At 40.5% G+C, this 17,660-nt stretch overlaps 1 protein-coding gene across 3 annotated transcripts in view; it reads left to right on the top strand.

Moving 5' to 3' along the window:
- EZH1 (enhancer of zeste 1 polycomb repressive complex 2 subunit) overlaps positions 1 to 17,660 on the top strand; it is a 71,838-nt gene extending 54,178 nt beyond the window's left edge. For all 3 annotated transcript variants that reach the window (XM_075177393.1, XM_075177395.1, XM_075177394.1), the window contains 8 exons: positions 2,798 to 2,838; positions 5,669 to 5,794; positions 6,667 to 6,845; positions 7,328 to 7,423; positions 8,175 to 8,256; positions 12,729 to 12,809; positions 13,739 to 13,823; positions 15,226 to 17,660. In XM_075177393.1, the coding sequence (XP_075033494.1) occupies positions 2,798 to 2,838; positions 5,669 to 5,794; positions 6,667 to 6,845; positions 7,328 to 7,423; positions 8,175 to 8,256; positions 12,729 to 12,809; positions 13,739 to 13,823; positions 15,226 to 15,286 (751 nt within the window). In that variant the 3' untranslated portion in view covers positions 15,287 to 17,660. The remainder of the gene's footprint in view (positions 1 to 2,797; positions 2,839 to 5,668; positions 5,795 to 6,666; positions 6,846 to 7,327; positions 7,424 to 8,174; positions 8,257 to 12,728; positions 12,810 to 13,738; positions 13,824 to 15,225) is intronic.

The following is a 17,660-nucleotide window of genomic DNA, read 5'->3' as shown; positions in this document are numbered from 1 at the left end:
TTAGTGAAAATTACATGTAACAAGTCACATTGCAAAAAACTACTTAATAATATTATTATTATTATTATTATTATTATTATTATACAGTATTTGTAAAATAAAATACTGTATTCCACAACATTGTACAATTTGGAAAATTGTAATGGAAACATCACAAACCACAAATATACACTAGAATATTAGAAACATTAGCCATGCTTTCTTTCATTTTCACAAAATATATTTTCACATATTATGCAATCCCATTTTTTTTGAAGTTGCATAAAATAATGTTTACTAGTTTGGAGGGATACCTGGTATTGGGCTTGTGATAGAGTTAGGAGGTAATGCCAGCAAGTTGGGTGCAATTTTGCACTGTGGCCAAACTATGCAAAGGGCGGCAAATTTAAAGTATGTGAACTGATTTAGAATTGGGAGGGAGCACGATGAAAGCTCAATTCTAAATCGCAGTATTGACATAAAGCTGCCCAGTATTTGTGTTCTACTTGCAAAAGCAGCAGTATTTTTCCCTGTATGCAAAAAAAAAAAAATGCCTTTAACTGGATTTGTTCCTAACTGTAGATGAGGCACTTTGATGTCGGAATACATGTGTTGAGATGGCTAGATTCACAGTCTTAGAAATAGAGGGCCGCCTTCTGAAGTTTGGATCATCGGCTCCTTCCAGAGGTCTCGTATTGGGCAGAGATTGGTGACAAAAAAAAAAAAATAACATTTACAGAATGGAAAAATGGTGATTCTAGCCAATCTGCTAACTAAGTAAAAGTATGAAATAAAATTTTCTGCTTTAAGGGAACACAATGGAGAGGAATATTTTCATGCTTTTCTCCGAGGCTGTGGATTGAAGCAGAGCAGCCCATCCAGGAATGCTCAGTTACTATTCTACTCTGCTCCTCTTATTGTTCTTCCCTCCTTGCAGTGTTAGTGGAAATCTAAGGAGTAGGAGGATTTTTGGTGAGCAAGAGTTTTTTCCCAGTGCTATAAGGGGCCGTCAAAATAAGCCATGGTCAGTGTCCCCCTTAAGGCTCTGAGCAAAGGATTTAACAATTAAAAAATGATTTTTTTTTTTACATTAAAATGTATTCTGAGTTGTAATAGCCCAGAGTGGCAGTGCTATCCAGAGTATAGTAACCCAAAATGTTTGGTTAAAGACATTTTAAGACTTCGTACATTTAAAGAAAAGAAGACGTAATCCATTTATTATTATTATTATTAATATTATTACTATTATTATTACCATTTATTTATATAGCGCCGCTAATTCCGCAGCGCTGTACAGAGAACTCACATCAGTCCCTGCCCCATTGGGGCTTACAGTCTAAATTCCCTAACACACTGACAAAGACTGTCAGTGTGTTAGATTGACTAGGGTCAATTTTTGTTAGCAGCCAATTAACCTACCAGTATTTTTTTTTGAGTGTGGGAGGTAACCAGAGCACCCGGAGGAAACCGACGCAAATACGGGGCGAACATACAAACCCCTCAAGGATAAGGCCATGGTCGGGAATTGAACTCATGACCCCAGTGCTGTGAGGTAGAAGTGCTACCCACTTAGCCACCGTGCTAAGTGGTTACCCAAAATTTAAAGCAAGTGTCATTGGGGTTGACACTGCGTTTGACAATAATGTGGTAAAAATATAAGGTATGAGAAGCTGCACGTAAAAATAGCATATTTATACCTATATGCAGGGCCGGATTAACCATAGGGCTAACTGGGCTACAGCCCAGGGGCCTCGGGCATCCAGGGGGCCCTTGAAAGTGCTCAGCAGCATTATTGATCGGTCGGGGGCGGGGGCGCCCCCGGCCCGATCAGTGCTGCTGAGCACTTTCAGTGCGGTCCTTTCCCGACGTGCTGTAGTCTCCTTACTGAGGAGATCTCGAGAGTCTCACTCTCACGAGATCTCCTCAGTAAAGAGCGTACAGCGCGCCGGGGAAGGAGGTAAGTGCCTTGGGGGCGGCTCAGATCATGGGGGGGGCGGCTTGGATCACGGGGGGGCCCTCACGGGGCCCCTGGGCTTCGTTAGCCCAGGGGCCTCCATTCCCTTAATCTGGCCCTGCCTATATGCTGAGGCGTAGACATCTCAAGATGCATCCAGCTCTGCACCAGTAGTATATGCGCTAGGTTTACGTCAGGCGTACTTACACCCAACCAGGTCACAAGCACAAGAAAAGTTTGAAAACATCTGTTTTGATAGCTAAAACTGTATTTGCCATTAGGTATGATTTATTTTTAAAAAGCATATCTAATACATCATATATAATCTTCCTTATTGTATATGAATGAAAGTAGGAAAAAATTTATTTTAAAATACGTCCACAAAATCATATAATATATACTCGATCAATGAGGAAAGTACCTACGCGCTTCAGAAGTGAATTCACAATCGGCCAAACAGGAGCAGTTAGCTAGTACTGGCGATAGTCATCGGCGTGTATTTGCATCAAACCTCATAAACCCGTAATTTGATACAGGCTATCTGTGTCACCATGTGGGTCTACCTAAGTTCCCAATTACGCGAACACATCCTTGCTTACCTGGTCTGCGATTGCATGCCCTTTCCCTCCATCATCCCATCTTTCCAAGCGTAAAGAGGATGAAGTACTAAACCTGTGGTCATGTGCAGTACAAATCTTTATTTTCTGGTAAGCAAATGGAAATATGCAAAACTCCGCACAAGCCCCATTGTGTGTAGGCTGCATAGGATTTCACCAGCTTATGCTGATCAGGCATCAGTTTACTATGTGCTACACATAGTGTGGAGAAGGTGTTTATCCAATTAATTTTCTCTTTTCACTGTAGATTGTGGGCCGCACACTGCAGAAAGATTCAGCTTAAAAAAGGTAAGCTGTCCTCATTTCCACAGCAATGGCTATAATGGTTCATTGACAGATTGAGATCATCAAAGCAAACCATTTACACCTAGAAAGATTATACAGGCTGTACACAGAGACTGGCTGGCAAATTTTAGCCCGGGGGGGGGGGGGTTGGGCGAGACTCGCCTATTAGGATTATGAAGGAAAAAAAAAAAAGGCGGGTAGCCCCATGACGCAACCCAAGGTAGCCCTTAATGGTACCAGCCCAGATGCTCTCACTGTCCCCCCAGCACAGCCAGGTCCTGGCTGTACCACGTGCGAGGAACAAGTACACAAGGCAGGAATGTGATGTGCTCTGGCTATTTATTTAGTTTGACAAGTCATAGTAAAGGATAACTACACCAAAATCTAAATGTTTTCTTTTTTTAGTGCAGTTTGGTGTGATAAAATAAAAATTAATTCTTACTTACCTTTCATATTGTGGCAGCTGAATCCACCAGGGTCCCCCAAAGGGCCTATGGATCACAAGCCATCCTTCACTTTCCTCTTTCTGCTTGGCCTGTTTGAAACAAGCAAAAGCAAATGACAATCAAGTGCTCACTAAAGTTACACTTCTTCTATAGTGGGTGCAGAAAACCCTGCTCCTCCAAGAAACAAAACACAAAGCAAGGGCGTGCTGGAGGTGTATCCCCTATATGTAAGGTAATAACTATTATAAGAATGGTAAAAGGAACAGTAGAACATATAAATGATATATATTTTACTGTATTAATTAAAGGTACAAAATTAACAATATATAAACAAAAATGGTAATGAGGCGACAACAAAAAAACTTTACATATAGGGGTGACACATCCAGCTCTCCCTTTTCCTTGTGTTTTGATGATTAAAACCTACTCCCCACTCTGTGAACATCCCATTAGGGTGACTAGGAATCTCTGGAGGAGGGACATTGACACTTATTATACTAGTTTTAATTAGGCTAAGGAGGAATAAGACAGTAGTGTGCAGTGTGGGACCATTACAGCAAGCAGGTACAACAGCAGATGCAGTGGAAGGAAAGTAAGAATTTGTTTACTTTATCTCATTGAACTCCACCAGACAAGAAACTTTCAAAGTCCGCAGTGTGACGAAGGTCAGATTTCACGTTTACTTTTCAAATCAGGCTCACGTTTGTCCATTTACATGGCCGTAGCAGGAGAAATTCAATTTCAGGGTCCTGTTTTCATTGATATTAGAGCTTATGGATAGGTGCAATATGTGTAGAGGAAGGGAAGAACCATGACCAGAAAAGTAAAGAGGAATAGAGAGGTGGATTTAGAGGAACATGAACTGTTGAAGGACATGTGATGAGGTAATAAAACTAAGGTCATCTTGAAGGACAAGAGATGCTGTAACAAAACAGAGTTGACTGGAGAGACAAAAAGGTTAGATAATAAAATAAGGTTGGCTGAAGATTGTGCCGCTAGAGATGAAGGACAGCCGAAGTCTATGTGCAATCAGGTCTTCATTCCATTCTGACTGAAGTTCTTATAGAGATCACTGATGTATATGGAGAGACACCAGTGCAGCGCGCTCAGGTGCTGTACCGTAGCGGATGATAGTTTAGCGATAAGGTGAGAAATGGCTTGTTGTCTACTTATGCCTGTTTTTGTTTGTTTATCTGCTTCTGTGTATTGTATATGTGGCTCTCCAAACAGATGAATTATCTTAATGTGAGTGAGTATTGTGTATGCGATAGTCGCCACCTTCTCCCAAAAACGTTATGAGATTTTAAAGATGACTGTGTGCACAAGCCCTAAGGCACAAAAAGACTGATCTCGACATTAAAGTTAAAATGGTGCTTCTTGGTAGAGAGGGAGTAACGGAAGATTATATTGGGTTGACTATAGATTGCACATTTACATTGTAAAGCAGTTAGTGACAGTATTCCTAATGCTCTTAAAGGGTTTCTCCACAAAAGATGGAAATTATTAATGTGCTGTCACTTTGAGTTAACAAGTCCTTGCCCCACCTCTTTTGTATGCGGCTGGGGCTATTCTTGAAGCTCTGTATAGAGGGTGGGCACAGTAAATTATGCAATCTTCTACATAGAAAACAGGAGTATGAATGAATGAATGAATGAATGGACAGCACTATAATAATATTATTTTATTATATCTGCGAAGAAACTATTTAAGTGTGATATCTACTTCTCCTAGTTAGTCAGTTCCCAGCCTCTCTTATCATTTCCAGTTAAAGGATAACTCTCTATTTTCTGGAACCGCTCCATAATCAAACCTGTTTCCCACATAAAGCAATGAGGATCCCTATTGAAAAGATATATGTGGCTTGAAGTGCGCTTATTGACGCTGCAAGAAAACTGAGCACAATTTAGCACAAGTCGCTTCTCTTCTTCAGCTCCTCAGATGGCCCCTGTGGTTTCCTATTTATTTATACGTTTAGTTTCTACTAAAGGTGGTGTTACCCTTTTTAGCACTTCTATATTCCTTCATATTAGTTTGCAATTGGATTAGCAGTTCTGGTGATGGGTTTCTTTAAGGTTGTTTAGTAAAATGTGCACCAAGATTATAGCTAATTTACCTGTGCATTTATTAAATATATACATTTAATCAATAATGGAACCAGTCTTTCTTCCAGCAGTGTATCCGTGCTGTCTTTAGACCTAACACTGTGTGCCTGAGTTGTATATATGTGCTGATTGCTATTTGCATTTGGCCTAATCTGGTTTATTGGGAATACTTTGTTCAGTCACAAAAGGGCTAGTTGATTGTGAGTAAGGTCCTTAATGTAAATTTGAAGTTACTAAATGTTTGTAAATATAAATATCAGTAACATAGTCGCTTCTCTTGCTCAGACAATTCAGCCAATCAGGTGTACAACTATCAGCCCTGTGACCATCCGGATCATCCATGTGACAGTACTTGTCCCTGCATCATGACACAGAACTTCTGTGAAAAATTCTGTCAGTGCAACCCTGACTGTAAGTAACACCAGGGGGCAGCATTGTAGGGTTAAGACCCAGTGGATCCCAAACTTTCTCAGTTCGAGGCACCCTTAGGGTCTCCAGAATTTTTTCAAGGCACCACTAAACTAAAATAATTGCCAAGTAGTCCCCTGCCTTGCTTACCACCGGCCCTGGCCACGGCAACCTTGTGAGGTCGCCGCGGCGGCACCCTAGGGAGCTGCGGCGCACAGTTTGGGAACCACTGGGTTAAGCTATAAGCTTTAGTACAGTGTAAGATAATGCGAAGATGGATTCTGTTTCTATTTGTGATAACGAGATTAGTGTTTATGGTTTTACTTTTTTGTGCGCACAAGAGAGTATATAATGAGGAAGCACTTTCTAAAGAAAACATGTTTGTGCTTTTCTGAGTGTTTTTCTTTAAGAATCCCATAGAAGGTACTTTAAGCACTTCAAATATGCTCCCAGTCTGGCAAAACCTATGGGATTCACTAGCAAGGATATGTCTTGTGCAATAATTAAATGGTGTATTGGCTACTAATGGCCTCATTCTTTTTTTCTTTACCAAGTTCAAAGATTCCTGAAATGATCTTTCAATAGATAAAGTTATGTGAGATGTTTTGGTCGGTTGCATTAATATGATTATACTACAAGACTCTGCATTGTAACATCTGACACTCTGTTTGTTCCTTGGGGGCATATTCACTTACGATTTGCAGCCGAGATTACGCACGGCCACATGGGTCCCGGTACCGCAACATCGTGGATTTCGGGTGTGCACAGAAATCCGCGATGTTGCGCTACCGTAATGACGCTTTATACGCCTGCGAATTGTAATTGTATACCCCCCTTGGTCTTTTAAATACGGGTTAGTCTATGTTCCCCCACAGGCCAGAACCGCTTCCCTGGTTGCCGATGTAAGACTCAGTGTAACACTAAGCAATGCCCCTGTTACCTGGCTGTACGGGAGTGTGACCCTGATCTCTGCCTCACTTGTGGTGCCTCTGAGCACTGGGACTCCAAGATTGTGTCATGCAAGAACTGCAGCATCCAGCGGGGCTTGAAGAAGGTACGTAACTTGGCGGGAGAGTAACTAATAAAGAGACCTAGTACATGAAATGTTTTTCACACCTCTCTGTCTTTCTTTAAATGTTGTGGATGTCATTTTCTGACATTGAAACCATATAAGTGGCACAGTTGCTATTGCTGTATATTGAAAATGTTTATTGAAATTCTCAGCCCAAACTTTTTAATGCTTTGTGCTAAGTGACTTGCAAACAATCTCTTATCTGCTTGCAGACTTCAGTCTGATATCTGTAGGACAACATCCACGTATATATATAAAACATCTAGAGGAACACATCATTTCACTCCAGAAATGTAAAAACAAAGAAATAAACAATCTTGTTGATTGAGATATCTCGCTGGAGATTTGTCTGCATGATGATCTTGCTTGGTTGCTGCCATAAAAATAAATTTGCAGTCCGTTCATTCACTTTCCCTAAACATAATGCAGTGTTCTCAATCACTACATATCCTTTACTCTTGTAGCATTTGCTGTTGGCTCCCTCGGATGTTGCTGGATGGGGAACTTTCATCAAGGAGTCTGTTCAGAAGAATGAGTTTATCTCTGAGTATTGTGGAGAGGTCAGTAACTCGCTGACATCATGAATTGGTCGTACCAATCATTAAAACCATTAAAAGATTTGTTGCCACCAGATATTTTATGTCCATTTCCTTTTCTACCAGCTGTATACTGTATATAGTATAATAATCCTAGATATACAGTTCAAATGTAAATAAATGTGTTTAATTCATGGAGTGTTGCGATAGATCTAATTAGATAGATGTAGATAGTTAGGTTGATCTATCTATCCATCAGACACCACAGAGTAAACACATTTACCTGCACACGTGCTGATCACTGTGGTAAGGTTTGGTTGGAGAGGGGATAATAAGGTCAGTTTCCTGTCATCGTTATTGTTTTCTACAGTTCTAGTAATACAGTCCTTTTGAGTCTACATGGTGTTTTGTGGGTGTTTTACTGTCCCAAATATGCAGTTCAGGACTCTGATTTGATGTTTGCACCTACTTCTGAAATAACTGCCACCACTTTCTCTCGCTGAACGATATAATCTGCATACCGTGTATTCTCAAGAACAGCCTCTATTAATGCTATAACTCATTTAGTATACAGTGCTTTCTCTTAATACAGCCAGACAGGTCCATATATACCAGGGGTGGCATTATAAACAGTATGACATATAATGGAACTAATACATTTTATTATATGTTTGTGCAGATAGTAGACTTGGTAGGAAGTGTGACATTATAATGGGAGGTTATACAGTGTAGGAACTGTGCTCAATAATATTGTGTATTTTATTTCTACATTCAGCTAATTTCCCAGGATGAAGCAGATCGGCGAGGAAAGGTTTATGATAAATACATGTCAAGTTTTCTATTCAATCTGAACAATGGTAAGTTCTGTTTGCTGTTACTGGTAGAAGTCATATGCACATTCCATGGACGAATTTCCATATCTCATTCATCCACTCTGGGGGACACTGGAGGAGTTGGCACTTAAACAGTTAAAAGTTGGGATGTCTGTTACTGTGTCCAGTACTTGCTTCTTAGATTAGTGTAGGTTTATTCTTGATTTTCTATTTTATTTATTTTATTAGAAGTGAGGAGATGTAAGTGCTACCGGGAGCGCTTATACCTACAGCTGGACGCGACTTGCTTCTCAAGGTGTCGTCTCGGCTAGTCCTAGAACAACAACTGAGTCTCACCATTCGAATCTTGGAACAAAACGTTTGGATTATAAACTATCCCAAGTCTCAGTTAGTTCCTTTTCAGAGAATGATATTTCTGGGACTTCTAATGGACACCAAGTGTCAGAAAGTTTTCCTTTCGGAACTCAAGGCTTGTACGTTACGGCAGGCAGTAAGGAGACTCCTGCATCATTCAAGTCCATACATTCTTTTAGGTATGAAGCTTCTGGGACACTTGGTGTCAATGTTCGAGACCCTTTCATACGGTTGGTTCCACTCTGAGATTCCAATGGGACCTTCTGAGTCAATGGTCAGGATCTCCTCTTCATCTCGATACTCAACGAATGACCCTTTCAGTGGAAGCTCGTCTCTCCCTTCTTTGGTGCATGGATCTGAGCTACCTGACAGCGGGCCGATCCTTTGTCGCTTGGTCCTAGATTCTGGTGACTACGGATGCCAGTCTTCAGGGTTGGGGAGCAGTTGTCCTCAGTCTCCGTCTATGGGGTCTGGACAGGCAGGGACCGTCTCCGGCAAATCAATATTCTGGAGTTGAAGGAACTAAGAGTGCGGAGGCCATGAAGGTGACAAGTCAGATCTTGACTTGGGCAGAAGATTTTGTGCCAGCCATCTCGGCGGTGTTCATTCTGGGGGTCAAGAATTGGGAGGCGGATTTCCTGTGCAGACAATCATTTCTTCCTGGGGAGTGATACCTCCACCCTCAGGTTTTTCAGATGTTGGTTCAGAGATGGGGTCTGCCGGATCTGGATTTAATGGCATTCAGACATAATTGGCAGGTTCTCAGGTTTTGTTCCAGAACCAGGCAGTAGCGGTGGATGTTTTTACAATGGACTGGGAATTCCAATTGGGATATCTCTTTCCGCCGATTCCCATGATTCAGCGGGTTCTCAGACTGGTTCGTCTGAAAGGTCTTCCGATGATTCTGGTGGCTCCAAATTGGCCCACACGAGTCTGGTATGCCAACATTCTGCAAATGGCAGACGAACTGGGTTGGGCCCTTCCTCGTCGTCCCGACCTGCTAAATCAGGGGCGGTTTTATCATCCGGATTCTCATCGACTGGCTTTAATGGCATGCCTGTTGAGGCCGGTCTCTGGAGATCCAAGGGCTTCTCGCAAAAAGTAGTGCAGACCCTGATGCGAGCGCGCAGACCTTCAGCTCGCATATACCACAGGGTGTGGCAGGCTTACAATAAATGGTGTGAACGGCATTCTTCCAGTGCGGACCTTTTCAAATTATCCCGTCTGTTGGCTTTTCTACAGACAGGTTTAGAAGCAGGACTTTGGCTGACTTCTCTGAAGGTTCAAGTATCTGCTCTCTTTGTATTCTTTCAACGTAGACTGGCAGTTATACTGGATGTTCGTATTTTTTTCCAGGGAGTGTTACGGGTTCAGCCACGTTATGTTCTGCCCATGGGTCCCTGGGATTTGAATTTGGTGTTAGAGGTTCTTCAGAAGGCTCCTTTTGAGCCTTTATGTTTGATTGACTTGGGACTTTTAACTTGGAAAGTAGTTTTTTTGGCTGGCCATAGCGTCTGCGCGCAGGGTGTCAGAGTTGGGTGCCCTGTCATGCAGGGCCCCATATCTAGTTTTTCATGAAGACAGGGCTGTCCTAAGGGCGGTTCCTTTGTTCTTGCCTAAAGTTGTGTCAGGGTTCCATATTAATCAAGACATTGTGGTTCTGGCTTTTAAGGGTGGTTCATCTTCACCTGAGTCTTCTTTTCCTGCATCCTTAGATGTCGTTAGTGCATTGTGAATTTATGTGGATAGAACATCATCTTATAGAAAAACGGATTCCCTCTTTGTTTTATATGATTCTCAAAAGAGGGGTTGGCTGGCCTTAAGGCAAACTATTGCTCATTGGATTAAGTCCATGATCAAGCAGGCTTATGTGAACTTGAACAGACCTGTGCCTGTGAGGATCACTGCTCACTCCACTCGTTCTGTGGGGTGTCTTGGGCCGCGCACCATGGGGCTTCTGCGTATCAACTGTCAGGTGATCACCTGGTCCTCTGTGCATACCTTCACAAAGTTCTATTAGTTAAATGTGTTTGCGTCGGCTGACGCAGGGTTCGACCGCAGTGTTTTGTGGGCCGGGCTATCAGAGCGTTCCCTCCCTTAGGGGGCTGCTTTGGTATGTCCCCATTGTAGCAGTGTCCCCCAGAGTGGATGAAGGAGAAAAGGGGTTTTATGTACTTACGTTAAATATCTTTCTCTGATCCATCTGGTGGACACTGCATTCCCTCCCTTTTGCTTTTCTGCTTTGTGGTCTTGGTTGGTTGCTCTTTTCCTTGGGGCTTTTGTAGTACACTGAGGCAAGTAGGGGTTGCAGAGGGGAGGAGTCAGCAGCAAGTTTAGTTAACTGTTTTAAGTGCCAACTCCTGCGCCCTCATACAACCCCATTTGTAGCAGTGTCCCACAGCTGGATTCAGAGAAAGAGATTTAACTTAAGTACATAAATCCCCTTTTTGCTTTTATATGTAACCTTACTCACTTTGGCCCCATACCTTACGCCTTTAAGATCCTTCAGGCTTTGGGCCTTGTTTTGGGTTAAAAGAGTCAGCCAATGTCTTCTCAATTATCCTCTAATATGACAACTATTTATACAGACTGTGTGCCCTGTGCACAATTCATTATATGCAGGCAGCAAAGCAAAGGTTTCTCATTAGGCATTCCTGTTGGCATATTCTTAGCCTGTTTACATTATTGCAGCAGTAGAGGATGAAATTACTGTAAAATCAGTTTCTCCTAAATCATCTGGAGGATAATGTAACAGGAGATATTCCTGAGTGGAATAATCTGTTTATTCATTAGATTTTTAAGCTCTCATATTATTTGTTTTCATGTCTGCATTTATTTTGTCTACCTTGTACATCCGTTTTATGTATGTCCCTGTTTTCCCCATCTATTTCCTGTGTCAACTTAGTTGTTGGGGATTATGTAGGAGTGAAGTTACATCACACAGCATGCATCTCCAATATGCCTTCGAGGGGGCAATGGTACCCCCCAGCAGGTAGCCGCACACTATATTCTTGTCCCCATTGGCTGAGAGGCAGGCAGAGTTTGTCCAGCCGCTTCGATTCATCCTCTGCTTGGTCTCTGCCGACAGGGACCTGAATATTCTGTGCGTCTGCAGGCAGCCGACAGGGAAAAAGGGGGCGGAGCACTAAATCGCTCCCCATAAGAAAAAAATTTGCCCCTGAGCTCAGGGTTGGTCATGATAGTTTATATAAATCTAAACATATAAAAAACAGAATGGATAATATATAGCTAAGAGTTAGCCAAAGCTATATTGAAAGTTCAAATGTGAACGATAATGTGAAAGCAGTCTATATCAAACAATACAGTCACAGCAGGCAAAGATGAATTAAGTGTATAGTTCTTTCATGTTAAGGTTGCATTAATGGGAGAGATAAGATATTTTAAGATGGTTCGAGGAACCATATTCTGTCCCTTATATTCCCTTTGGGTCTGGTCCTTTGCCGGTTTCCTTCCTCATTCTGTCGGTCCTGTATATCGCGCGATCCTAGCTTGAATAGAACGCATAAGTGGTAAGGATACAGAAGCTGGTGGGGATCAAGCTTAGTGTTCACTGAATTGTTTCCAACACATTTTACCCTGTATCTGAGATCTCAAGAATGACAAAGGGCATTAGAAGGCGGCTTTCTAAAGTGGCCGCTGTATAAAACAAACTTTATTAAAAAGATAGAATGACTAGAATTTATTTTCGGATAATTGTTTAGAGGGAAGGCGAGATCAGAGGGGACCTATGAAGGCCACTCATATTCTGCCTACTGTCTGTATACAAACTTGTGGTCTCCTACAGAAATGTGTTTACCCCAAGACATAACATAAAATCATTTAGTTTCCAGCACACAGCACAAATAAAGGAAGATTATTTTTGAGGCCTGTTTTTTCTTATAGGTGAAATTCTGCCACCCTGTAAAAAAACAAACAAAAACAGCCTGTATATTGGCCAGTTAGAAACATCATGTTATCTATATTTACAATCTACAAAGCTAATTTACATTGTATTAATATACATTTTTGGTGCATGGATTTGTATGGAAAAACTTTGTGCAAAAATATGTGATTCTCAACATATATGACTATTTATACATAGTGTGTATCGTTTTTATTTATAATGTTTTCCTCCTGGACAGATTTTGTTGTGGACGCCACAAGGAAAGGAAATAAAATCCGCTTTGCAAACCACTCTGTGAACCCTAACTGTTACGCTAAAGGTGTGTATTATTGCTTGTGCAATATTAGTCTAGTTGATCTATGACTCCCAGTGCATCATTAGCAAGTTTACATGTTTAAATCCACACTGCCTTATCATTATTCACAAAATTGACTCTAGCATTATCTAATTTGCTATACTATTTAGATCACTTCAATGTTCAGATGCCGCTGCTAGCTGGCAGCTTGATGGGGGACACTACATCCTGCTTGTAGCACTGTCACATTCCTCACATACAGACATCAGAAAAATAAAACACACTTCATCAATTGAAGGCTGAGTCTATGGCTTCCAAGTGCTGTCCCTGGCACAACAGTATAATATTCCCATTGCCAGCCTCCTGCCACTGTTCCCAAGTTACTGATGATCAAATGCAAAACAGCGCAGTGTGTACATTATCCTACATGTCCCAGAAAAATAGGGATAGTATGGGATTTATGCTATGTTAATAGTGATGTAACAACATAATGGATATATACAGTTCTACCAAAATATGTAACAATACTAAAGCCATTGTAATATGTAAAAGGAACATATACATCTGTACTTTCATTATAATAATCTATAAATGGGGTTTGTGGACCGAATGTCTCCGGGCAGATTTACAAATATTACAACTGTCTCTTAAATAGATGTTTCCTCCTTGAAAGATAGTACTTGCAATCGCATAGGGACATAAAGGACTAAATGTTTTCTAGTTAATTGTTAATGTTTCTTATAGTAGTTAAAAAGTTATATTATACCTTTTGGATACACCTTTCTGCCCTCTTATGTCAGTGCTTCTGACCTTTTAGATAGATGAAGGTTACAAGGTTTTGGAGCACATTGTGAACATCCAAGCACACAGCCTGTTGTATTACAGGCCATTGCCACATGTATCAGCAGTATATCAATGCACACTCATCTACTACAACTCTTGTATTATTTTAGTGGTTATGGTGAACGGAGATCATCGCATTGGTATATTTGCCAAACGAGCTATCCAGGCTGGAGAAGAATTGTTCTTTGACTACAGGTAAGAGCTAGCTAAAGTGTATCATGAACATTGAAAGGTGTTCTGAAACTAACATTTTACTTTAATGCAAGCATCTGGTGTACATAGATATATTTTGGAACACAGACTGTGAGCTAAAGGGAATTATTTGACATTTTATAAAGCATAATTGGTTGTTTCCCTGCATTTATGAATGATGATGCCAGTTGAACTGTTTATTGCTGTCCTGTAGGTGGCACTGTTGCTGTAGTGGTGATTTGGAGAACCTATAGTCATGCTCAAAACCCCCCAATCATTTTGTAGAACTTATTCAGATTTAAAAACTAATACATTGCGATAAAAATTAGATTTATTTACAATTTAATACACCATCAATTAATACAATGAAGACATTCAGTAATTAATATGTTGGTCATATCCATTTCACTAATTCTTACTGTAGTCTGTATGCCCCAGACAATAGTTTCTCAGTTCTCACCTAGTGGCCTAGCAGGTCAGCTTTCAGGTTTTTATGCATTAGAATATATCGTTGCTGACATTCTGATGAATGTACCTGTACATATTATAGGAAAATCTCATAACATAGCCTGCTGTGGGGTACTCTTGTAAAAGGTTGAGAAAATTAGATTGTTGACACAAACGTGCTTCTTGCAATGTTAACATTTCCTCGTGTGTGATTACTGAGGTTCAGGGTACACAGTTGCATAGGTTCCATGTTTAGACTATGCATTCTTGCCGCATATAAGGGGTTGTAAATGCCACGTGCAGTGATTTACAAATTTCATTTGAGATCGCTTTGAAGAGTCGAGCATTCAGCCCTGTAGTGGGTAACATCTGATTGGTTGATAGTTAAAACAAGGTCTTTCACTTTAAATATGATCTTTAGTAAATTATTATATTTGGTAAATCCCCTCCCTTCCCTATAATAGTACTTTGTTAGATGTCCTTTCTGTAGGATGCCCAATAATCGCTGTATAATGTGGAGGCTTAACTTACCTTCACTTCACTGTCCTCAGAGCAGGAGATCTGATGTAGCAGCCATAAATAAAAGCTTGCTGCTGATTGGAGGAATCAGCATTTCCTTTCCTGCTCTGGAGACAGCTGAACAGTGCCGACCAAAGGTAAGAGGGAACCAGTTGTGAGTGCAGTGACCCTGGTATATACAGCAAATGTCAATGGCTCCCAGAAATGGCTCACTACCAAAGTACTCCTATAGTATGGAGGGGGAGGGGTATTTTTAACTTTTTTATGGTTTGTTTATAAAAACAGATTTCAAGTTAAAAACCTCTTTGAGGAAGATCTGTCCATTTGCTTCTTCCCAGCCCAGATCTGTAAATAGGGGCAATTGCCTTCCAGTTTGTGACTTAAAAAATGCAAACCATTCCTTTCATATGTCTTTTTTCTTTCCTGCTTCTTTCTGCAGATACAGCCAGGCGGACGCTCTGAAGTATGTGGGCATAGAAAGAGAGACTGATATCATCTAATATCCTTCCCAGTTCGGTCATTGCACCTTGTAACCATCCTAATCTTTCTCTGGTACTAAATTGGGCTCTGTTTATTCTGGAAACCCATTGTTGTAAATGCCTTCTATGTGCATGTAATACAGTCTGACATCAGGGCACAGATCATTGCAGTGCACTGCTGTGTATTTCTCTAGAGCCATTCTGTGCGTAACTTGTCACTTAATCATTTACTCTTGGTGCAGTTCCAGTGTGGTCACTGTGTAAATGTCTGCACACAGCTTGTTGTATTATCCCTGCCCCCATGTACTGGCATATTCCAGTTGTTTTGTATAACATTTCTCCTTATACGAATGGTTTTATAGGGTGTGATGTGCAGTATTGGTTGTTTCTGTGGCACCTGTGACATTTCTTCACCACCCAAGTATTGAAAGCAAAAGTTTTTAAATAGTGTCTCAAATTGTGATTTGCTTATTAAACATTAATTAAAAAGGGAAGGCCAGTTATGGACAGGTCGCGTCATCTTACCTGCTCTTTCCCCATATCCATGTAGACAACCGAAGACAGGAGCTGGGAAGTTTATAGTGCAGGTAGAGTCAGTCCACGCTTCTTATTGAGCTATGGAGACGAGCATGGGTAGATGGCTTCTCTCTGTACAGCATGGTAGATACCCCAGTTCAACTTACACGGTGGGGGTTATTTGCTGCATGAGGGCTATAGTAAGACAGTGAGGACTTGTTCAAAAATCATTACCACCAAATAAACACCATCGGATTATAGCTGCAATGATAATTTTACATTGAATGCTGTGTCAGAAGCACCTTTTATAGTCATGGAAGAAAAGGTGAGGTAAGTTACAATCACATTTCGTCTCTACATACACATATATACTTTAAATTCTATAGATAAACATTTAAATAGATGGATTTAAATTTCTAATGATAAGAAAGCTGTACTGACACTTGCAGGTGCACTTTATAAGTACAGACATATGCATCTTCTGGCTATTAGTAACCACCTTGGTGCTAATTGCCAATCATTAGCCCTTCTGTAATCTGGTGTCAAACAGTTGTTATAAAGGCCCTATCACTGCTAATCTCTATATCAGTCATGTTACTTAGCTTTCCCATGGCTTGATGGGAAAGTCCATATATAAACATCCCTGTGTAATTCAATGTTAATATGTAGCCGGTCAACAGGAAATGGGTGCATTATCTCAATACAATACATCTTCCAGTACAGTATGAATATAATGCTGTATTATGTAATGAGTCACTGGTTAGATTGTGTTACTAATAATGTAAATTATTATTATTTGTGGTACTTGTGGCTTTACTGGAATGTGTACAGTGATTTATAGAGTTATCAATACACATATATATATATATTAAAATGTTACTTTACCTAATAGAGTATAATGGCATGTGGTTCAACAGTGAAGGATGGGCATCTATACAATTCAGCCAGAACAATGTGACAGATGCAGTTTGCCTCTGTGCTCATGTTGAGAATAGCAACTTTAAAGAGAAATAACCTGGAAATATAAATTTTCTTGAAGCTTTATTTTTTGATAATTGACACTACAAAACAAACTCTTCCAGTACTGAAGATCCAAATTCAAACAATGCTGACACACTCTTCTCTTCTGCAGTCTGAGCATCTCGTCTCCTTATTCCATTGGGAACCACACTGCCTGGTGCACAATCTCCTTCCTTACAGGTATTGTAGTGCACTGACTGTAGTACATCTTTAAGCACCAAAGCTACACAGGAGAGCGTGTACACTCAGTGCTCATTGCCACATTAGACTAGAAGACAGGAAGACCACTGTCTAATAAAGGAGCTTCTGGGAAATGTTGGCTGTTTGTTTTAGGTATACGTTCCCTTTTATAGAATATAGATAAAGGCCCTATGATCTGATGCAGATCCTATAATCCCCAGTCACTTTGTGTAATATGGCACTGAATAGTGGTACAAGCCCCTCCACGAGCAAGCAATGTGACCATGCAGGGTCTTTGAGATTTCAGAAGTTATAACCCTGTTGAATTAAAGCCCTTACTTTTTACTTCTCAGTTGTGAACCTTGTATTTGTTAAACATATTGTATGTATGTTTTTAAAAAAGTCTAATGTTGTTTATAGGAAAATAAGAAATGATATATAAATGTAAATCTATACATCCATATGGTCATATTAATATGTATGGTTATGTCTTACCATCTATGTATGCAAAGCCGTATGTTATATCTAACAATTTATGCACATGTTAAAAATGTCTTTCTAAATGAGCATTGTGCAAGTCTTATATAAATCTAGATATTTCAGATGTTGGAACAACCACACTGTTGTGCATATTTATGGCTGTCATATGGTTAAAAAAAATAAACATAGCGTCTTTTAA

The sequence above is a fragment of the Mixophyes fleayi genome, chromosome 6 (assembly GCF_038048845.1).
Source record: "Mixophyes fleayi isolate aMixFle1 chromosome 6, aMixFle1.hap1, whole genome shotgun sequence".
In the NCBI taxonomy this organism is placed as follows: Eukaryota; Metazoa; Chordata; class Amphibia; order Anura; family Limnodynastidae; genus Mixophyes; species Mixophyes fleayi.
This window is presented reverse-complemented; position numbering and strand designations above follow the sequence as displayed.